This window comes from Anas platyrhynchos, chromosome 14, assembly GCF_047663525.1.
Source record: "Anas platyrhynchos isolate ZD024472 breed Pekin duck chromosome 14, IASCAAS_PekinDuck_T2T, whole genome shotgun sequence".
In the NCBI taxonomy this organism is placed as follows: Eukaryota; Metazoa; Chordata; class Aves; order Anseriformes; family Anatidae; genus Anas; species Anas platyrhynchos.
In genome coordinates, this window is record NC_092600.1 from 4397132 (window position 1) to 4420887 (window position 23756).

Consider the following 23756-nt stretch of genomic DNA (forward strand, 5'->3'; position numbering starts at 1 on the left):
TCAGTTTGCAGCACAAGCCCAAAAGGGATCATCAAATCTGTCATGCTTTACATCTAGCCGAAGGGCACAAGGAAATAATTACTTTCTAGGAAAGAATTTCTAGGTCAAAATCGCCATTAGCTGGCTGAGGACAACTTTAGTTTTCCTAGCATTTCTTAGAAAAATACCTCAATTTAATCTCACCTGCCATTTTCTATGTCTCATTTACCTTTGCCTGAAACACAGTTCTCAGCCACTTGATCTGAAGCAGCTTTTTTCAAGCCCTCACCCCTTTAGCTTTGAGAAGTTCAGACTCATATATCCAAAGAGCTCCCTCTGCAGCAAGATCTGCCTCTTGATTTCCTCTCTGCAAAGTACTTTGCCTGCCAAAAATCAGCACTACGGGGACACAAGCTGGCACAACTTCCCGAGAGTATCTCCTTGGAGATCTCACCCAAACAACTCCTTACCAATGCCACTGCTGCAGAGGGCACTTGGGCTTCCCCAGCCACAGACCCCTTTAGTCTGATGGGGACCAAAACACTACAGCTAAGCCAAAGGCTCTGATTAAAAAGATCAATAAAGCTTAATTCAGTGTTATGCTGGAAATCATGTATAGTATCTAATGAACTTTTCTAGCCTTAAATACTTGAAAAACAGGAAATGCTCCTGACACAGTAATCTGTGTGCACTCTGACTTCTGGACACAATCTCCTATTCATTCTGGATTGGCATCTGGCAGTAGAAAGATATTTGATCTCTTGTTATTTGTTGGAAGCGAGTAAAAATATTTACTGATTTTAATAAAATAACTTGAGCCTGCCTCTATCAAGGCAGCTCCTCTACCCATTGAGGTTATCCACTGGCCAGAACCAAGCACTTCCAAGGAACCGAGCTCACGCACGCAGGGGCTCTTGAGCCTGGGGACCTCTGTCTTGGTTTAATGCTGTTACATAAACAACATAGCGAAAAGAATTTTAATGGCATTTTTATTAATGGAGTTCCATTAACATTACATGGGCTACTGTACTAACTGGGACTTATGAAGGCCAATAAAACAACAAAGCAGACTTTCTAATTGCCAAACAACCAAATAAATATACAGTGAATGCACTGCTTGTTGAGTTAAAGATTAAACAGAGCCTGGAAGCAAGGATAATGAGATATTACAAGCAAGCCTTTACAAAATTAACCATTCCTTCCAGGGTACCTTTTCCTCCAGGGGATAATACAGCCAAAGCAGCTGAAAAAGGTTTTACTTTTATTTGCAGAAGAATAGGGGAGGACTCAGTGGGCACCTTTTTATTCTACTGAGCCCACTTATGGTCCAATTAAGGACAAAAACATACCAAGGAAAATAGTGCAGGACGGAGCAGGTGCTCTGGGAGAGAGCAGGTGTATTTTTGCCTATATAAATAGACACAAAAGCAGAAAAACAAACCGAGTAGAAAAATTCTGAGCAGAGTTCAAGGGCAACTGTCCCAGAGGAGACTGGAAAGTGCAGGGGAGTTAGGAGTACAGGCCCACTTGGAACAGCTTTACATTTACAACGCAGAGGAGGAATGCTGAAAGCCATTGCGTGCGCCTACTTACTGCAACCAAACACACCCACACTCAAGGAATTAAGGAAATAAGAGTTTATCTACCCATGGTGTAAGCTACCATTGCTCCACAGATCAGAGGCTCAAGCCGCATGACAATTTGTTTTAGCTGAGTGTTCCCATTCCCACTCACAAGATTTAATTTTGCCCACTGCCAGTTATTCCTAGAGTGCACAAAGCCCCAGCGACTGTTTCCTGCACTCGAAGGGCAGCACACCCTTTGAGAGGGCAATGGGTGAACACCAGCACTCCAACACCGTGCTGTTGAGCAGGAAGCCAAAGAGCTTACTAGGAACACTCCAAGGAACTATTTTGCGGGCTGGGATCCAGAGGATTGTGGGGTTGGGTTTTCTGTGTTTTGGCTTTTTTTTTTTTTTTTTGGTGGTGGTTGTGTTTTTTTTTTAATCCTTCTGCACATTTCCTTGCCACCAAACTACATTTCACAATTTGCAGCATCACAAGAAGTCACAAATTTACAACATTCCCTTTCCTGGTCTAATACTAGAAGCACGATGAGACCAACCACTACACACTGATCTTGCTCAACATATGAGTTGCTGCACCTGCAAGCAGGTTTACCCCGACAAACAGATGACCTTTTCCTCACCTGCGTAGGCATTTGCCTGCTGCAGCAGCTCAGTGCACGCGTGCACATCTGCAAAAGCTCGAATTCCAAGGCAGTTCGTGGGATGCAGCTGGGATTGAAGAAAGTCGCAGCAGTTTTTTCTAACATCCATCAGCTGCAATAAGCTAGCAGCTGGCAACAAAACCTGGAACAACAAGAAAGGAAAACTGGAGATAGCAACAGAGAAAGTTTAATTCCCAACTTGCACGAGTTAGATGCAAGCCCCCTCCAAACAGGGACACATCACTGTAGGGTGTGAGAAAGAAGGTTAACGTTTCAGCAGTATTTATACACAGAACTTTCCATTCTCTGAGAGATGGAAATGGCTATATCGTCTTGGGCTGAGAACAGAGCTCTTCTCCTCAAACGACCTCAAGTTGGGTAAGAGGAGGACAAAACACAAGCAACCAGGGATGCACCTGAATTTCTGCCTTTGCTGCCGCTACGTCCCACCCACAGATTTTTTTTCCCCTGAAGAGCTTTATATCATTTGCATGTTTTACCATCACATTCAAAGCCCACAACACCCCAGCACCCTCAGAATTGTGAGCCTCCTTATTTCCACCAAAACCATGCTGGCTTTTGAACAGAGTGCCCAAACTGCCCCACTAGAAAGGGAGACAGCAGCAAGCTCAAGCAGGTTCTGGTAATAGCAAGGCTCTCAGGGAAGAAGGGGCCAATTACTCAAATCAACGGCCCCCATCCTCAGCCACACAAAATCTGTGGACACTTCAGTGCTGTGGTTCATGACTGCATCTGAAAATGAGGTACTGCTTCGTGCCTACAAAACCAAGGGCAGAAAAGAGAGACAAAACTAGGTCAGCAACGTCACATCTGCTGGAAAGACCATTTTGGAAGTCAACGAGCAAGGATAGGAAGTAGAAAATAACATCAGTCGGGATGTTACAGCCTGTGACATCAGCTACTTCCTTTCTTATGTCTTACAGCAACTGCAGACGTTTCTGATCCCAGCTCTTCCGTAGCTCTGGCTGCTTCACACATGGTCTTCAAACCGGGCATCTGTGCTCACCATCTGAGCACAGATTTCCGGAAAACTATTTCCAACCAGAAAAAATGTGGCTGTTACACAAAACAAGGAGGTTAATGGCATTCACCTCCTTGGGTCTTGAAGGCAGAGAAGGGAGAAAGACCTCCCCTCCCTCCCCCCACACTCAGTTTCCCATTGGGGCAGGACACTCACAACTCACCCCAGGTGTTTTCTAAGCCTCTGACACATTCCAGCTCCAGCACAGACCTACAGTACTTGACTGCTGCCAAGGACTGTAGCCACCTCAATAGGCTACATTAAAAAAAAAAAAAAAAAAAAAAAAAAACAATTAACCTGGGAGCCTATTTTGCCCCAAGCCTCTTGACGCCAGGAGATTACTTTGTGGTTTTGATTAAATCAAGATGGCAATGCTCTTGCAGTTTTGGAACCCAGCCGTGAGCAGCTTTCTACCTGGCTGAACGAGCTCCTTCTAGCAGCAGAAAGGTGAGAGCCTGACTTGCACGAGGGCTGGGGACTCCCTGCAGACTACCTGTGACCAGCCAGAGCTTCCTCCAAGCACACCCTACCATCAAGCGTGCCTGCAGATGCAGGTGGGTGCCTAGCAGAAGCATTTGGGGATATTGCCTCTGAGCTATTGTCACTGATAGCCACACGCTAGAGCCCCTTGGACATCCCAGCACTGATGTCCTGCAGCCTCAGGCTGGCTTGACAGGGAAGCAGAGAAGCTGCCTCACACCACTGCAGTTATTGTGAAAGGAGCATTATCATATCATGCTTTAGAAGTAGGATAAAAATAGCTTATCAACAGAAGAGTGGATTTTCTCTTTCTTATTTCCCAGCTGAACATCTTACTGCTCTAGTTTTTTTTTGTTTTGTTTTGTTTTGTTTTGTTTTGTTTTTTAACCAGGGAAGGCAAAAAGCAAGCAAAGGATATCCGCTAGCACAATGTCTGTTTCCTTTAGAAATAACAAGAGGAAATGCCCTGCCTAAACGTGCAGCAGGACCAAGCTACAACCCCATTAAAATCCAGGCAAGTTACTCACTTGGGTCTGGATTTGGCTTTTAATATTTGAGCTCCAACTACTGTGAACAATTTAGAGCACGTACTGTTCGTCTGGCTTCTCTACCAGATCAGCCTCCTCACCAGATCCAATCCTCTTTCAAAACTATCAAAATTACCTGCTATTGCTACTGAGACTGATTTCTGTGCTAAATAAATTATGTCCAGATCCTCATCTATGGTACAAAACAGCAATAACCATCCATTTCTCCAGCTGTGCTCTCACCCTGCAGACTCTGTACCAGCCTCAAGTGTAACAGAACATTGTCTGTGCAATTAAACACTTTCAGAAACCTTTGATGTCTCCGAAGCAGAAACATCTTTCAGCCAAAAGCCATCCGTGTTGCCGTGAGGTTCGTTCCATATTCAGGGCATTAACGCTAGGCTTCAGAGACCGGGGTGAGTTCCCTCCTCTGCCACAGCCTTGCAGGTAACCTCGGCCAAGAGGCAACCTGCACTATTCCTCTGCAAAATAGGGAGAGGAATGCTTCCCCAAAGCAGGTACGTTAAAGCTTTTAAGCTGCTTTGACAATTTAGTCAAATTGGAAGCCAAAAAGGGTGTTGGCTGTAATCCTCAGCAGCACATCCAGGGCCACAGCTGGGCCCGTGCATCTGCCCAAACAGGGAGACAGCTCCCGGGGGAAACCACGAGCAGAGAAACAAGCAGGGCTCACATTTGCAAGACAGGTTAAATGCTCGGTTTTGACTTAATAGCTCAACAGTGCACATGGAACAGAGATAAAACGGCATTATTGTGATGTGGCTTTTCAGCGTGAGGAAGGCAATTAAGGCTTTATCACTCCCCAGTTGCTACCAGGCAGTGCCAAGCGTGAACAATGGTGCTTCTACTTAAATGCTCCACCTGGGGTGAAATAGCCCAGGCAGCAGCATGTGTGGCAGGATCAGAAAGCCACAAACCTCTCCAGGAACAGGCATAAGAAGGGATACAGGGAGGAGGGAGAAAACAGGGGAGTAGCTTGCAACTTCCCTCCTAATCTACCTGCTCCAGCTTCACCACACAGAACAGCTAAACCGCCTCTGGGTAAACAGTGGGATAAAAAAAAAGTGGAGGAGCACATGCCAGGCTTCCAGCACAGTCCTCTGATGCCACACACGAGTTTCTTCTCACCTTTCTGTAAGGCCAGTCTGATCTAGATGACTTCCCAAAGGCTGAAAAGATCCCCCCAGCCCACAACTCTGCCTCTCCAGCACCCCAGGAGGGTGATGCAAAGCAATGAGTTATTACAGCAGGGAGAAAACAGACCTGATTGATTGCATCTCCTAAAGCTGAGCTGAACGGCGCTCTGCAAACCGTACAAGCTGTAGTTGCAGCTTTTGGAGCGCACAGAGGGACAGGAGATGAAATGACCCACTTAACACCCTTCATCATTGTAGTACCCAAACTTCTTTCCCCCCCTGAGACTCTCCTTCCTCTGTTTTGAAGTCCTAAATCCTTTGTGAAACACAAGGTGGGGAAGCACACTTCTGAAAAGGAAGCACTACAGATGCTAGCAAAGCTTTTTTCCTCCTTTCTCGAGACATTTTTTATTATGATTATAATGTTTGAAAGCTGACAGTTCCAACATCTATTTCCCCCAGTCAGTTGATTTCTAGACATCTCTTCATTTTTCTTTCCATGAGCCATACCTCAGACAGCAGCAGTGTACAAGGACACCACGCATGTGGTATGCTGCACCTCATTAATAGGAATTTAATCACGAAATCAGGTTAATCAGGACTTTTCCCAGGGAATCATTACAACCCTAATGGTAGTGACTTTCTTAATTGGAAGGGTAATTCTCAGATTGCAAGTAATTAAGTGCCATCACTAAGGATGGGTACAAAATGCTGAAGGAGGACTGTATTCACTGCCTACAGACAGGAGCTCCTAGGAGAATGAAAGGCCTCCCCCTAGATCTCCTCTTCATTCAGTGTCACAACCAACCTGGACACCCAAAACCTGTGATCTCTGTGGGCTTCAGCACAATTTCTTTTTCAAGATGAAAACACCACGAGCCTCGTGCATGCAGATGTTTACCGCAAAGGGTTTCTGGGTGGAGAAGCTGTTTTATTTTGAAGTGGAAGCCCAAATGGATCATTCCTGTAACTTCTTGCCTTCCAAAAGGAAGATGCTTACCACACGTACAGAAGAAGAGCAATTTGTACCTGGAGAAGGAACCCCACACACAACTGCTCCAAATCTATCTCGCTTGTTCCACCTTCAGATCAGGGACAGCTGTTGACTTCTGTCATCAGTTTTCTGCACTTTCCCCCCACTGTATTTGCTCATGGATGGAAAACCTTGTTGTTCAAGTCTCAGGAAAACCTTCCTCCCTGAACAACAGCTCTGACCCACCTCCCACTGCCAGCCCATCTGCAGGATGTTGTGCTCCAGCAGCATAGCACTGTTGGCACAAGAGCACTGGGCTCCTATTTGCAGTGCAATATGTCTCCTGCCACACACAGTAAACACCACAACAAAGACAAGGGCAGCCAAAAATTCACCTGCTTCAGCAACATGAGTGTGAGCATCTCTAAGCCTCCTAATACACGGTAAAATAATTCTCTAGCATGCTCTGAGATAAATTTGCTGGTTCTCCATATGCCAGCACCAGCATAACATCTTCAGGCCACCTAACAATCAATTAATGCCATTTAACAATCTTTTTTCTTGTAATTTCTACAATGAAATTAACTGGCACGCATACGCAGAAATCACTTCTTCCATCTGCTGAGGAAATCTGAACAACTGGGTGTCAAACTGAAAAAAAAAAAAAAAAAAAAAAAAAAAAAAACGTTAATGCACCCTCTTCCAGGTAGGAAATCAGCTCCAGGCATGAGGTAGCTGCTGGGAATTGAGGAAGTCTCACGACGAGACCGTGAAGGAACATTGCTGAAACATCACAGACCGGCACCACCGAGGCACCCTTCCAGCTGGATGGCTGACAGAGCCGTGCAGCAGGAGGATGTGACAAGGTAAAATACCCAAACTGCTCACGTCTTCCTAAGGCTGACATTGCTAATCCACACCGAGGGCTTAACTGTTCACTTTGGTTTGCCTTTACCTGGGTGAACGTTTCTGAGGAATCACAGAATATTCTTTTATGTAGACTTTTCTCTCTGTGTCCATTAACCTGTTTATGGCATTCTGTTCAGTGGTTGAATGCCCACAGATGGCATGGAAATTCCTCTTTAATCTTTCTATGGGCTTCATCACAAAAATCTATCAAGTTCCACAAAACATTTTCAAGACAGACATTTTTACATAACAAAACGGTCCAGTCAGTTGATCTTGCTCTAGATCAGCTTCATTTCCTAGCTCTCATGAATTAATTTACCTCCAGTCTAAAGAGTTATTCACAGTGTGAATATTTAAATAAATCGTGAAGAAAAGGGAGTGCTTTATTAGACTGGGAAAAAGCTCATTGCTTAAATCTTAGTATCCGCCAAATGTATTTTTGATCATATCCAAGAGATGTGAGCCAAAATATGAGGATAGGCACAGCTCTTAACTCCAACTCTTTGTAATCCCTAGGCGAACAGAAGGTAGGATATGGTTAGGTTTTACTAAAAAATACATTTTTTTTTCTGTTTGATTGGAAATTAAACACCTGGACTTCTCGGGACAGGTCTACCCTGCCAATGCAGAGCGGGATGGAGCTGGCCATGCAGCCACCCTGCTCATATGCAGGTGCAGCTCTACACGAGCACCGAGGTGCTCTCGTGGGGAGAAAGCCAGAGCACGTGCAGTAACTTCAAGCAAGCCTCTCTCCATGCAGACTGACAGGATCCGGCACGCCAGATGGCAGCTGGAGCTCAGCACGTCCCACGTGCCGAGTGGGTGCTTCTGGGCCACCTAACAACCAGAGCAGGGAAGGAACACACACGTTTCCGAAAGCACGTGGATACAGTCTTCACATTTCCCCCAGGAAGAGATGGCAGCTTGACAGTGTGTAAATGTCATTTTTCCTCCACCAACATTAGTCCCCAGAAGTCCAAGAATCTACTCTGCTTCCCCACTACATATTACTGAAGTAGTGCAGGAGCTCAGATCCTTATAACCTTGACTACACACTGCAGTTAAGCACGGGACCTTGCAGTGGACAGGTAGCTCGGGGGGGTTGAACATCAGCTTCTTTGCTGCAAAGGCACCTTGAAGGTCTCCTCACCAGCGGTCCTCAGTGGCCTGGCTTGGACAGCCTCACTGTAGGGCAACCAGGGTCCACAATGTGACAAAAGCAAGGGCGAGAGCAGGCCAGAGAGACAAGTTTGTACCATGGAAGGGCAGAAAGAAGAAACCCACAGGCTTGGGTCATGAAGGATGGCTCAGGGCTCAGACCAGAAGGCAGAGGTGGGTCAGGATTTGCACAGGTTCCTGCAGGAAGAACCACATGCTGCAACACAGCAAGAACTTGGGCCCTCCCTAAGGGACCAGAGCAGGCGAGCGTGTCCCATCCACAGCAAGAACTCAATTTCACGCAGTAAAGGACTTCGTACCAGTCTAATTTTGCCGTCTTAATTAGGTCAACAGAACGCAGGCAGCAGCATTTCCCCTCCCTCCATCTCTCTAGCGAGACATACACCGGCTGCTGATCCCCTGCCCGATGCCCACGTCACCGAGAGGACAACAACAGGCCTCAACTACCGCTTGCAAACAAAACCAGGGAACAACCAAAAAGCACGCCCGCACTCCAGCTCCCAGCATCCCTTCCAGACATCAGTGGCTAAGTGCACAGCCGTTTCCTTACAATCAAAGAAACAGAAGAGAAAAAGCTTTACCAGCAGCCACAGCCATGTGACACAGACAACAAAACGCTCCTCCTTGCATCCTGCTTTATCTGTAAGGCTGCCTTTCAATTACCCCTTCCACTTTCAGACAAATATTTACCTCAAAGAACTCCAAGACAGAATGCACACGAAGAATGCCCTCGTTTTAACAATATATTCCACTCAAAGCTCTGCCAAACTAATCAAATTCCCCAGAAGAACTTAAAAACTAACAGGCAGATTCCTCTGCCAGAACCTTAAAACCACATTCGACTCGCTGCTTGTTTGAGTATCTTCTGACCTTTGACAGACTGACCCACAAGTCAGCAGCTTCTCAGAATGCAAATGCCTAAGCTCATTGTAAGAGCTTGATACTAAAGCTAAATGCAACATTAGCTAGGCACAGGGAAAGCAGCAAAGTGCCTCAAGACTGAACAAGGCTGCAAGGAGCTCTTTTAAGCTCAACATTTTACTTCCCACAGCCTGAGGGGATCACTCACCCCTCTCCAAGGCTTCTGAGTTTCAAGCTTCTGACTTAGGTTTCCAGGGAGCAGCCGAACCAGACTCACCTGCACGTTCTCTTCCGTGACCTCTATCTCGGCTGTGTAGATGTAATCAATCAGCTTCCTCAGCGTCTGCCCATCGACGTCTTTTATCTCGATCTTCTTGGCTTTGCTTTCAGACATGTCTCCTGAAAAGCATTTCAAAAGGACAGTCAGAGTTTGCTTGGCAGGAGGTCTTTTCAGCCCTTGCTCCCCACACATCCAGCACATACTCCTGGTATCTAATAGACTCCTTGACACTATCCCTGACAACCTAAGGACAACTAGCAAGGCTCTCCAAACCTCTTAATGCAGCCTAAAGAGCACCTCAACATTGGAAGACACTGATAGAAGATAAAAGTCATCAACGAATGCAGCAAGGTCAATTTGTTGCAGGAAAAGAACCTGCAAGGTTCACCCGCATTGAAACACATTCAGGAACTGAAAAAACAATACAGCCTTCAGCCGTGTCTCATCACAGGGACTGATTCAAAGAGACTGAGGACAGGTCTTAGGAGGGCTTTACTAATATATTTAAATATATATATGGGCAGATGAATCATCTGCAACAGCTGTTAGGGTGCTTTATGGTATACCCTACGATAAAAGATAGCACCACCCTCTTTCTTGAGGAATAACCTGAAACCTGCTGAGGAAAACCAGCACACATCCAGTGTGCTGCAGGCTTCTCCCCAAAATTACCTTGCTGTAACCTATCCGCACAGCTGCACCTTACAAAAACCATCTGTGCAAAAAGAGGTGTTCGTCATTGCAGGCACCACGCACACAGACCCCGTGTGTACAGGAGAGCGTCCCAGTAACAAAAGCGCGGTGGGAAGGAGGAGGAAAGGCTCCCCAGGGCCCCTTCCAGCATTCACACGCAGGGTGAGATCACCCAGCCCTGGCTCTAATCAGCAGGATCTCCAGGAACCACAGATCAGAAAGAGCAAGCTCCAAGAAAGAGCAGAAAGGAAATGATAGATGAAAAAAATAAAGACAGACAAAGGACAGCTTGAAAAAATGTCAATTCTTAAACCAGGACACGAATAATCACTACTGTAAGAAACCTGGTGACTCAATACTGCTGTGGGATTAAGAGGAAAAATAGTTTCTGCAGCCTATGTGAGAAGTAATTACAGCCTACGTCCCCATACCGAGCACGACAAGATGCAGCCGGGCACAGTTAGTACACGGCACAGAGTCAGATGCTAAAGGGGGTCCGAGCCTGAGCAAAACCTGGAGCCTGGAAATTAAACTTCTGGGGCTTTGCTTATGCCAATGAGGAAGCAAATAACAGGAGTCGGGTCAGACCATAAGTATTAGGAGAGCCAGCACCACCCAAAAGGAAACAGACTGAAATAATATTTGCTCCAACTTCTATTTTTAAAATCAAATAAAATTTTATTTCAGAGAAGCCCATGAATACAAATGTACAAGTACAAAGGGATAAATGACCTACATTTGGGGGGCTTTCAAAGTCGGTAGGACTTTTTGACTGACAAAATAAACATCTCCCAGCACTTCTCCCCCCAAAAAATCCACACACACACCAGCCTCTACGGAGCTGGCACTGCCTGCAAGGAGCACCCAGCCAAAAACCCTACAGAGGCGAGGGGCAAAGAGGAGCAGCCACGGCACTGACAGCGCTCGCTGGAACCAGGGGCAGGAGAGGCTGGGATGCTCTCACCCATGATCGATACAGAAATATCGATACAGAAATAGCTCGGAGGGACCGATCCGACATCATCTGTCTCTGTGGCGCTCATGTGACACAGCCAACAAAAATAAAGGCAGTGTGGGCTTCTACACCCACCAGCAAGCTGCCAGGCCTGCATGCTAACGTCCCCCACTGGCTCTGGGCTGATAACATCCCCGTGCACAGCCACCGAGGTGAGGCTCACACGATGTGTCCCAGGACAGGGACAGCAGTGGAGTTGGGACCGGAACCTTTCAGCCACATCCTCTAACCGAGGATAAAATAAAAAATAAAATAAAGGCCACAAACCGTACCCTCAAGCCTCACCCGATCCCTTCACGACAGGGTGATTCAGAGCATTAACAGCACCTCCCCTAGATGAGGACTGTGCTGAGAATGAACCTAATGGTGCTGGGCTGTGCTGCACAGACCCCGACCCCACACCCTGCAGCCAAGCAGATACAAGGGACAGGGTAAGAGGGTACAAAGATGTGAAAACAGGCAGCGAGCCTTCAAGCAGGACCCTTTTAGGGGCATGCACCTTGCAGACACCAGGGCCTTGTGAAGACAAGTCCTTCACGCCCCATACACAACACCAGCGCTGCTCTCTCCCTTCCTCCTTGTACTTTTTCCTGCCGCCAGCCAGCTCAGCTCCCCGGCTTTGTCACGAGAGGCTGCTGTCAGAACTGCAGCAGCTCCCAGCGCCGTGTTTACCCAGCACAGCAGCTTGCCCTGCCTCAGATTTACTGCGCTCGAGATGCTTCCCAGCTCCAGCTTGTTTCCCAAGTCAGTGATGTGCTGGAGGAGAGCTCACAAGCGTATTGAATACCAATGCCACAGCCCCTCGTGCTGTTAGGGATCTGAAAGGAAGGCTTCTGCACTGCTGCCTCCTCACCCAGCACTGCCAAGATCCCCCCACGTTTCTCACAGGCACGGTCCCAGCAGCATCTCTGCTGTTGTTCTTTCTGAAACTATCACGTTTTATTCTATCCTGATGGAAATTACTGCCACCAATCATCCCCGCACAGCACGGTGCCAACAGGGACCATCCATCTGAAATGCTCTAAAAATCAGTAAAGAATTGGGAGGTGCTGGGTCCCATCTCTCCTTCAGTGGGGGAGGATACAGATGGAAAACATGCGTTTTATTTTAGGACTTGCAAAAGCTTTTGTCAAGAGACGTGCCTAACCAGAGGACACCAGGTGGTATAAGACAGATCCCACGGTCATCACAAGGTCATCCACGAGTCCAAAATCAGGCCCAGCCTACAGCAACAGCACCTGCAGAGAGGGTGTGAGACAAGGGGTCCCCCCCAGCTCCCCAAAAATCATTTCCTCCAGCAGGGACTCAGCACAAGCTGCTGCTGCCCCGTGCATCCTGCAGGTATGTGCATGGCACAGCTGTCAAGCCAGGCTGCTGCCGTGCAAAGCAACACTGAAAAATAAAACGCAGCTAATAGCCAGGCTGCAACGCTAAAATCTCACCCTCCAGAGACTGAAACAACACGCAGCTGGAAGCAGATCACACGCTCAGCCTCTGCAAGAGGAAGATCCAGCCCTTAGAAACTCAGGAGCAGCTGGACCAAAAGCGAACGGGGAGTTGTTCTCTGCCTACACCCTGCTGCCCCCGGGACGGGCTGGGGGCCCCGCGGGGGCTGTCACCCAGCCCCGGGCAGCACCGAGGCAGCCGCATGACCGCGGCTGGTGGTTAGCTGATTACTGGTTAACTCGCAGCGTGAGGGATTACACGTCCGGAGAATTCCTGCATGGAAACACGAGCGGCCCCGACCCCGCTCTGCACCACCGCGTTCCCGCTCAGGTGACCTCTAAAGATCAGAGGGCTTTCCAGTAACTTTCTATTTATTTATTAATTCTCCTGAGGAATGAGCATCACAAGCACTCCCAAGTCCCCTCTGAGGTGCCCTCTGCCAAAAGTTGCTCCTGAGCAGGGCTTGCTCCTCCGCCTCCTCACCACGGCCAGCACCCACCCGCTTCCAGCTCCCTAAAAAACACAAATGCTTTCCCCCTGAGCTCACCGCACAGACAAGGCCACCAAGGCAAGCCTCACATCTCATCTAACATTCAGACGTCAACTTACACTTCAGCGTTATATGCTTTTTTTCCCTCCCTCCATTACAGAAAGGAAGAGAGGATTCCCAGATGACAGGCTTTCCTCAGAAATGCTGCATTCTGCTCCCAGCGAAACAAAATAAAAGCAAGCCTAACCCAAAGGCTTGTAGAAGCATCCACATGGCCTGCTTCCAAACAGGTCCAAGAGCTCCTATTGAACTTGGCTTTCTCCTCCCCAAGGCCACAAACCAGGGAACATAAAACAGTGGGAAAAATCCCCAAAATGCTGAAGCTCTGGGACTGTAACCACCATTCTCTAGAGCATACAAACGTTTTATTTCTATTTGGTTAAGCCAGCTTCTATCCTGGAAAGGAGGGGCAAGGAAAAGGAAGAAAGCTAAGGAGCTCCTGACCAAACTGATGGTACTAGCAAGACTTAAATAAGCTGGTGGCTTGGCTGCCTTGGGATTGACATGGCTCTTCTTGCTGTTCTGCCTGGGCACAGCCAGCGACAAGCACAGGCTATAGGTATCACACGAACAGGGCAAGGATTTCGTCCTCTCCTTCCCTTCTCATTGAGATTGCATCTGCCCTGACCAAAATATGCTGGACTGCAACAACACTCCCTGCAAAAAGGCAGGGCTGCTAATACATGCTTGGATCTGGAGAACAACAGTGTTATTTCGGGCAGCAGCAACAAGTGCCATGGGAGATTAAACATTCGTGACCGCGAATAAGCGTCTGCAGGGCTGGGCCTTGAAACTACAACTTTTACGCCAGCAACTTCTTTGAAGTGCACCACAGCCATTAGGGCACTGCACATGTGCTTGGTGTTAATTATGTGTGTTTTCCTGACCCGAGTTCTTGTTAAGGAATTAAAAAACATACACACAGCGAGTCAAGCCTCCTAATAATCTTCCTGTGAGCTCTGTGCTACGCGCTCCCCCTGTAGCCACGCTCCACTCCCAAGGCCATCAATTGTGCCTAAATGAATTAGGCAAGGATGCTCAGCAACATCCATCACACGCAGCGAAGTGCAGACCAAGCTGTACTTATTTCTCCAGGTCATGCCTCCTGCCTCTGCTCAGCTCCTGCCGGAGGCTCAGCAGAGCTCCCAGCCCCTTCAACCCGAGCGCAGGGTCTGGTGCAGGGCGCAGTACCTGTAAACATCGCACAAAAATAAGGGCTGCAGGCCGCAAGGACCACGCGGTGGGCTTCCATCTCCACGGTTTCAGCCACAATCACCACGTCACAGAGGAGCCGCTTGCTGGAAAAACACCAGAAAAGACAAAGATCATTTCAGAACTCCTGGTCAGAAAAAAAAACAAAACACTACATTGGTAAAGCCCCCAAAAAGTAAGCAGAAGTCCTACTGTTACAGACAAGGCACCTGAGCTCCTGCCAAATCCCAGTGCAAGGTCCTCTTGTCCTTCAGCTACCAGCTCCTACCAGTGCTCCCCTACAAAACAAAGCCTGAATCCTCCCGACACCGCAACCCTGCCCATGGTTCTGCTGTTTTCCAGAAAAACTCTGGAAGCCAAACAAGGTCTGGATGGGAAAGGGACTCCCTCCACCTCTCAGAAGTAGGGCTCAGAGAAAGTACAGAAGAGCTTAAGAGTTTGGGCACCACCTGGAGCCAAGCCCTGACAGATCTATAAAGCAAGTACCAGTCATGCAAGGAAACACCAGCAGTAATTTCATCTTTCCACTGGAAAAAGGTAGAGTGGAAAAACTATGTTATTTCTGCACTTTCTCCCATGTTTGGCCCTGCAGAACGTGATCAGCAAAACTCCTGCTGGTGCTGACCAGTGCAGAGGCTGCCCCAAGCCCAGGGAGGAGCAGCCCATCAGTGAAGTCTATCTGGGGGCCTGAGGACTTCATTTACAACAGGAATTAGTCTGGGATTAAGAGGCGCCAGGATAAAAACAAGGGGCTCCAAACGAAAACCAAAAAACTCCTGAGCTCCCCCACTGACTCATTGTACGTCTTTGGCAAAGCCACTTCATTAATCAGTGACCTTTCCTACCAGCCCCACGTACATCCTTTGAGGATTCATTAGTTAATGTTTGCACAGGGCTTCAGAGATGTAGACAGCTAGAAGTGCTCAGCCTCCCAATAAGTTGGTTTAAGATGTTTGAGCATACAAATGCAAAATAAGGGTGTTCTTTCCAAATGTCAAGCCTGGAAAAAAAAAAAGTTCCGTGTCTGTAAATCTAGATGTCGCCTTCTCCTCAGAAATGTTTATCACGATGCTCTGCTTTCACTTAGGCAACCGCATATGAAATAAATACACACAGGTCTTCTAACGGACTAGGTGTGTCTCCTCCTCCATATGTTGGATTACACGAACAAAATTATTTGTGAAATGGAGGGCTACAGTTGGAAAACAGGAAGAAAGTAAGAACTGATAACCTTTGTTCTGCTTTCAGCCCAGTTTGGAGGGGATGACGGTGGTAATGAGAGCTCTTTAATGGTCTGTTAATAGAAGCTTCCCCATATCCTTCAGCTTATGTAAAAGATGCCCTATTCAATTCCTCTTTGGACTACAGTTATTTAAAGCACCACTCATGAAAGTTAATTTAATTTACATTTGAAAGCTACAAATTCCAAGTGAGCAACATATTGCAAATAGGTTAAAGGCTTAGCAAGATTCTTCTAGACCCTCTGTATGGGATTTCTTGATGCATTTGCTTTAAGGCACTATTATTCAAGGTAGCTATTAACACTGATTGTTGATGGCTTAAGGGATCACAAGCTCAATGCACAATACAATGGACATGAGAACTGTGTATTCCAGAACAGCAGCAGGGGCTGAGGAGGAGTACCCAGAAAAAGAAAACATCAAACAGGTGCTTAAGGGAAGCTTTTAATCTTGTATTTTTTTTATCACTTGACCACGGCACAAGATCTAGCTAACTACAGGCACTAAAAAACATTGTCAGTCTCCAGCTATTCCCACTATGCTTCAATTAACAAAGGAATAATGGTACCACAATAGATTTCTGAATATAGCTGCACAAACCTCTATTTTCAGATCCTTTGCTTTCAGTACAAAGAGAGGACTAGAGGGATACCAATATATAAAGAAACCATACTCTGCTTCATTTAACTGTTACAAGGGAAAGGTATTTCCATTTTCTGTTCCTTATGCAACTGAGAATTGCTGTGTGACATCTGCGGAAGGAGACATTTCTAACCCTTCTCCATACTGAAGAACATGTATGTTGGGAAACTATTTAACCTACAAAAGAGAGGTGGCTTCTACATCATCTTCTGAGCACCTAACGCATGCAGAAAAGAGTAAATGATGTTATCTGCTTTCATCATACCATCTGGAGAGGTATATCACACACTCACTTGTGTGACACGTGTCCTTTCCATTAGGAATTCTTTTTAAAAATGTGATTTTAAGTCTGTGTTTGAACGGTAAGGGACTCAAATGAACTACCTATAGGAACACCTGCTGAACTTGTGCCTGGTTCATGAGATAAGAGCCAAGAAACAATTCAGACTCCGCTACTGTCATCACATCAGTGACACAGTGGTTCTTAAAAACTGCGTTCTTCTCAGCCTCTGTTCTCCTTGTACCTACGCAGTTATTTAAAGACACCAAGGTGTTCTCTTTAAACCAGTAATAGGATTTTTAAATTTGCAAGTAGAGTTCTAAATTGTTGGGGTTTTCTTCCTACTTTGAAGTGCTAAGCCCAGACTGAACGACACTGCTAGTTAAACAAAATAAGAACGGTGCATTAACAATCTTTGGTCTGTAATTATGTGTAGGTGTCTTAATGTCTGAAATGTTCTATTATTGGTTTTCAGACCATTAGCTCAGCTAAGAGCATAGTTTACAGCTAAATTTGCTGTAAGTAATGGAAAATGCTAAATGAATTATCATCTATAAAAGCAGGATATTGCTCAGATAATGTTTTTGAGCCGTAGCTGGCTTCCTTCTGACTCGAAGATAGGCAAGTGTGAGACTGGGTACAGCAGCTCGTCACAGAACAGCTGTATTGTAGCTGCCTCCTCCTACTAGCATATTAACACCCTCCATGCAACCATTAGCTGTGACCAAGGTGGCAGAGATTTTTATTTATTTATCACATCTCCCAGGAGCCTGTTTTACTCAGCATGATCCCACTAAACCAGAGAGGATGCCCAGAAGTGTACCTCCGTAGTTCGTTCATGACCTTGAACGCCTTTCTCATGTGAGAGGGGTTGACTGTCACTGTGCGCTGCTCCTTTTCATCCTCAGCTGCCTCAGAGGATCGGGAACTCTGCTTAATGCTGAAAACAGGGACAAAAAAGAAGTAGAAAGTTTGATTCAGTGACACACACAAAAAAAAAAGTATCCTAAAACTGCAGCACAGGGCATCACGCATGGAGTTATTACTTGCACGTTTGTTAGTCCGATCACGTTTGCCACACGAAGAGCATCACAAAACGCAGCCACCTCTGCATGGATGTTGAAAGCCAACCAGCCCACATTTCAATCAGCAGGGAAGAAAGTGAAAAGGTGCCAAACGCTCGAGGACAAAGCCCAGTCTTGTAGGCTGCAGTCCAGGAAAGCGGTATAAGTTGATATTCAAGCCAGAACATAATTGCCTGACCGAATAGAAAAAGACTTCAGCACTGGGAACTGCAAGAGCACCACGGATACTTTAACAATCACACAGAGAAAGAGAAGTTGAGTTTTCCACATTTGATCTCAAAAACCTAAGCATAGAATATATGACTTGTATCTTCAGCTATAGAAGCAAGTAGAAAAGGACTATGAAAACTAACTGCAGGTTTTCCAAGCGCGAGCTTTACAGTGGCCACATCCAATTTCCATTGTAGCAATAAGTCTATTTAGTGCCACAGTAATGTATAGAAAGAATTACTGAGCTAGACTTTCTTAGCAGAACCACAAGCTATATAGGTAATGTAAAACCAAACGCACCCAGTTTTGTGCTGTTTAACCAGGCCAACAGGTGCCTAAGGCACATACATGTCCTCATTACTTTGTTCTGAGCGCTGGCTCTTTGTACAGCATTGACATAAGGTCAATACCTACCTCTATGATTTGAAAATGTGTGAAATCACTCAGAGCTAAAGGTTTCCACCTGTGAAAACAGCAGCATTTTAGTGCAAGATAACTGCACTGCTTAAATCCACAGCTCATTCCTCCCACCTTCCAGCAGGCAAAAGCAAATAAGACGAGTTGAGCAGGGTAGTCCTTGCCAAAAACCAACCCCTAGTGAATGGCAGCCCTTGGGAGGTAATCTCATGGCCACCATCCACCAGGCTGGAGACCTGCTCAGAGTTTTCCTTCCAGAGGACAGTCTCCATCAGCTTTGGGTTTGTCCCCATCTCCTTGTAACCTTTCTTAGTCGTGCTTGCGTCGTGATAAAAGAGGATGAATCAGGTTAAAGCAAGAGTCTGGCAGCCTGGCTTTACCAGCAGATCACTGAAAAAGGGTGCAAAGCCAGGGAAGCATGTGGGATCCTTCCCCAGAAGAGTCAGATGGCCTCTACTCATGTACGTATTCATGCACCTATGCACGTATATACACGTGTATTCACTCACAGTAACTTTTCTGTTGAAAACCACAATTATTCATGACTCACTACCCCTTGACAATGTGCAGCCCTTACTAAACATTGCACTCTCCCCACTGCCTGCTCCTGACCACCTCCTGTTACTGGTGCTGCATCCCCAGGCCCCACGAAGCTCGCTGTCCCCCCGGCCATCCTCAGGAGGCCAAACTGTCCTCCCCCAAAAGCACTGCGCGGAGCTGCAGCCAAGCTGCACGCAGCTTGCACACACGCCTGCATACTGAGCGGCCTCCAGCTTTGTGCCCGAGACAAAGGTTAGCCTGTAATCGCCAAAATCCGGCCAAGTCCAATTCCTTCACTCTGCTGAGCGAGTTAAATATTTCCAGCCATAAGCGAAGCCGCGAGGCTGAGCACAACACAACTCAGCACTTGTCTCAGATGAGGGAGACAGCTTCCCCGCCTGCACCTTGGTTGTCATCCAATTAGCCTCGCACAGCCAGATAAAAAGCAGAAAGGAGTGCACCTCTTGTTAAACATTTAGTGCTCACGGGGCTGGCACCAGGCAACAACACAACCACTTTTTCTGTCCCTGGAGAAAGTTGAATGTGCTCCGTGCCAGCGGCACAGAGCGACGGCAGCCCAGGTCTGCACGCTGCAGTGAAAGAGCCTCCTTGCCACATGGACACAGCCAGATTCAGCTCAGCCTCTGTGCTGTATCGATCAAAAGCCTCTGCTGAAACCTCAGGCCAGGCAAAGTTTGAGCACAGCTTTAAAAATCCAGCGCAATGCCTTGCTTTCAGAAAAGCCAAGCCTTCCCTCGCAGCACGGCAGAGCCAAGCCAGGAAAAGTGGGGCTCTTACACTGCAAGCAACTTCACCAAGCTTTTGGCCTCTAAAGCTGAAACACCTACGGGAAGCAAACACATCAAGAAAAAAGAAAAAGAAACAGAAAGAGGCGACAGCAGACACCTGGGGCAGGCACAGCGGGGCCACCGCAGGGCACTGCTTGCAGTCATGGTCAGAGATCAACCTCACAGGATCCAAAATCAAGCCCTGCACGTAGACATCACGAGGCTTCTCGAATAGAGAAAAGCACTCTGCTGAGATTTATTTGTTAGCACTCCAACGCCAGAGACCAAAGATTCATTATTTTCAAACTTTTCAGCTGGCACAAGATACAGATCAGGGGGCACAGCAAGTTTCATTGAACGCCAACGCAAACGTCAGATCAACAACTCTCCATAAAGGCTTAACTCCACCACCCTCCGTCTGTGTATTTTAAAAGCAAAGACCTTGCTTCGTTTGAAAAAGATCAAACACTTCTTCCTAAAAAGCATGAAAACTAACTTTTTGAAAAGCATCCTGAAAGACATTTTCAGATTTACTAGCAGGGGTGAATTTCACATTTTACCAAAGAGCCAAAGGATCACCACAAGAAAATACTGCAGATTATCCGGTTAACAACTTGTTTCAAAAAATAAATAATTAAAAAAAATCAAGATATGCTATTTAAAGTTCTTTCCAAATGACTCATGTAAGAAACATTTAAAAAAAATTAAGGGCTGAGAGCTTTTAACTCATTTTGAAACTGAGTCAGCTTCCATAGAATTTCTCCCCATTAATATATGGAGGCTGATTTTTGTCTGGGAGATCTCACACCCCCATGCACCAACTCGCAGATATCGCCGACACATTTCCAGCATCGAAATGCAAGAACCCACATGCTCCAAGCAAATGCAACCTGCCACAAAAAAAAAAATAAAAGCTACCCCTGGGAAGAGCAGAATAATGAGAATAATGCATTACATAACCCAGACCTGAGGCTTCTCCCACTATGCTGAGAATTGTTATGCTTTGGAATTACTCCGTTATTTTATTAACGGAACAAAGACAAGGAAAGAACAAAGTCTTCGGATCAAAGGCACCAAGCGGGGCGTGCGGGATCCCACAGCCCAGCACAGGGATGCTGCTCCCAGCGCCCCCCGTTCGAGGAGCTGGTGTCCTACAGCCCCAGCGGGACCGGCAGGCCGGGTGCCAGGAGCAATTTGTTCTATTCCTGGGCTATCTGAGGCCGTGCACCGAGTGAATGGACAAATGATTTAATTTCCCTGGGCCAGATGAGCAGCCTCGTTAGGGACACAGCAGGACTCTCCAACGAGCAACGAGGCCCGTCCTTTCAGAGCACGCCAACCCCACTGCCGCTTCCCGCGTGGCTTTTCAACGCCGTCCCCGAGTCGAACAAACGCACCCCCATTTCAGAGCCCCAAATTATGTCAGCCAAGTCAATCAGAGCCCTATTTCCACCACACTTCTCCTCTCACCAGCAGGGGCTTGGCTCAAGCCGCCCGCAGGCTCGCCTCAGCTCCTGCCTGAGCGCGGCCGCATACCAACCCACGGCAAGGTATTTTAAACACCCATAACCCGCAGCTCTGCTGCGTGCATGCATCAACCATAAAGTTGGGTTGCCTTAGCTACCAGCAGTAATTACAGACGTCTTTGTAGATTATGTGAAAGAATAAAAGCTCTCCTTCGAGCTAAACTGTCCCCTTGCAAGATTATTGCCGCGTGGAGAGCTGCTAAACCCCAGGAACAAATATCAAGGCTCTGCCAAAATCAGTTCTGAGACAGGCTTTATGGGAGCCAGAAGTTCACCCTAAAGGAGGGGCAGTTTCCAGATGAGCTTTCCTTCAGGGCAGAAGGAAAGCACCACAGAGCACTGGGGGGCTCCAGGAGCCGCTCTCGTCTCCACAGGCCCAGCGCTGCCCTCACGGACGGCCCCTTCAGCCTGGCATCTTCATGGGCACTTCATGTCTCCGTGTTGAGGGATGAATGATACATTAGCTGCAAATCTGCAAAGCCTTGGGCACTTCTTTCTGGGGTACTTTACAAACATCACTGTAAAATGTCAATCTTTAGTTTCTGACAGGTTTGGCATAGCTCTGATCGAAAAATTTGAAAGGTACCTAACAGCAGCTACTCGTCTTCAAAGCTTAAATGCCACATTAAGATAAATTAGGACTAAAACATTTAGTCCTGAAGTATTTTTATTTCTTTACTGCAATAATTCTTTAGAATCGATGACAAAATCATGGAGCCAACACATTTTGCCCAATAGTGTTATTCCTCGAGTCAGACACACAGTAAGAAAAGGCGGTCAGTGTAGCAGCATATTTACGAAATCTTAATTTCTGAATTTTTCTTTATGCATATCCAAGACAGTACAAAATGTGACTGGAGGAGTTCAAACGCATGGATTTTAAGAGTTTTTCAAAGAAACGTCATTATTAAAACATTTCAGATAGAGCATAATGGAAAAGATTTTTAAATAGTATTTTTATCCTATTTAGTTGAACTTTTTCAGTGCCTGCATCAGCATGGAGACATTAACTTAGACAAATATATAATTGGCACACGACTTACCCCCAGAAGTACATATCAATGGAGACAGAAGACCTCAGGGGAAAAGCAAACTTCAGGAACTACTGAGGAAAGTCTTCACTGACAATAATGGAAGCAACAAAAAATAACCAAAGTGACAAGAATACCATCTGCTTTCTCCATATTTCCCAGACAAATACTGTGAAGAGGCTACCACCACTCAGAGAGATATTTAAAAATCACAGATAAAAAAAATTTTTTTTTTTCCTTTCCAAACTCAAAAATCTTGCACATAAAGTCTCAGAGTACCAAGCCCAATCAGACACCAATACGCATTTTCTCCATAAAATGAAAGTCTCCATCAGCACAGTAAAAAGAATCAGTCAGGATCCTTGGATAACTTGTTGCCAGATGCGTACATTTCAAGTTAAATCCCCCTTGCCCACAGCTGCTTCTGCCCCTGTGCAATGACATGGGCACATGACACCACTGAACAACTCCGATGTGCAAGCTAGCAGGATATTTGAGTCCTGGCAGGCTTGGGACCAGAGTCAGAGGTGATGCAAGCACCAGTAACGTGTTCCTCGTGAACTACAAAAATGGCAAATGAAAAACCAGGGGGAATGCTGCTGTCATAAAAGCCACAGAGTGTAAAATTTTAGGCCTAATCTGCATGACATATTTTTGAGTCGAAATGCACGGCGAAAGTACAAAAACAGGAGGAGAACCTTCCCACAGAGCCGCCAGCCCATTCACCGCCACAGCACTTATCAAGCAAGGTCATTTTCTAAAGCCTCCTCTCAGGTCTCGTTCAGAGCAGGCAAAGCAGCTTTGCTGCGGTTCTATATGACGTTCCCTTCCCAACAAGAAAGCAAATTAATATTTCCAGCTCTCCTTGCCAGGAGTCAAACCCCACTTTGTTACTGCCTGTGACCACCTCCAGGCTTCCTTCCTCTTCCCAAAAACTAGAAATGAAAACAGGAGTTTGGATAAGCATTCCTCACTTCCAGAAGCAGACAGCACGCCAATGGGGGCAATCAATCCTTCATGTCCTAAAACTGGACAGTCTGGGAAAAAAAAAAGAATGAAGCAAAACAACCCAGGCACTTTCCAGGTGACTTCTTCCCCACTGAATCCCCAGAAAGAGGCCCCCGTGTGATATGGGGCCCAATACGTGACAGTGCCAAGGATGAGCACAGCCTGGGGATACCAGAACAGCTCCTCTGTGTCCTCAAATACAAGGCTCATTTACATAGACATAAAGGAAAAAGAGAAAAAAAAAAAAAAAAAAACATTCTATGTTTTCCTAACATGTTTGCCTAACATCTAACATGACATTACAAGATTTCAAGGCACTGGAAATTAATATCTAGATATCAATATCTGAATTACTATCAATAGCTGGCCATTCATGCCCTTACTGGAAATGGAAGCTGTACTGTGTAATTTAGAGAGACACGACGGTTGTGAAAGGGTGCATTGCACATTAAATACTCA

General features: G+C 46.4%; 1 protein-coding gene across 3 annotated transcripts in view; it reads right to left on the bottom strand.

Annotated features, from left to right (window-relative positions):
- The window catches only part of KLHL3 (kelch like family member 3), a 41154-nt gene that overhangs the window by 16192 nt on the left and 1206 nt on the right, over positions 1–23756 (bottom strand). The window contains exons 1-5 of one of the 3 annotated variants that reach the window (XM_072023575.1): positions 22302–22725; positions 17516–17632; positions 14509–14615; positions 9611–9732; positions 2188–2350 (exon numbers count right to left, since the gene is read on the bottom strand). In XM_072023575.1, the coding sequence (XP_071879676.1) occupies positions 2188–2350; positions 9611–9732; positions 14509–14615; positions 17516–17632; positions 22302–22315 (523 nt within the window). In that variant the 5' untranslated portion in view covers positions 22316–22725. Of the gene's footprint in view, positions 1–2187; positions 2351–9610; positions 9733–14508; positions 14616–17515; positions 17633–22301; positions 22726–23756 lie in introns of those variants that run through there. The other 2 variants (XM_027468401.3, XM_072023576.1) reach the window with 2 other exon arrangements.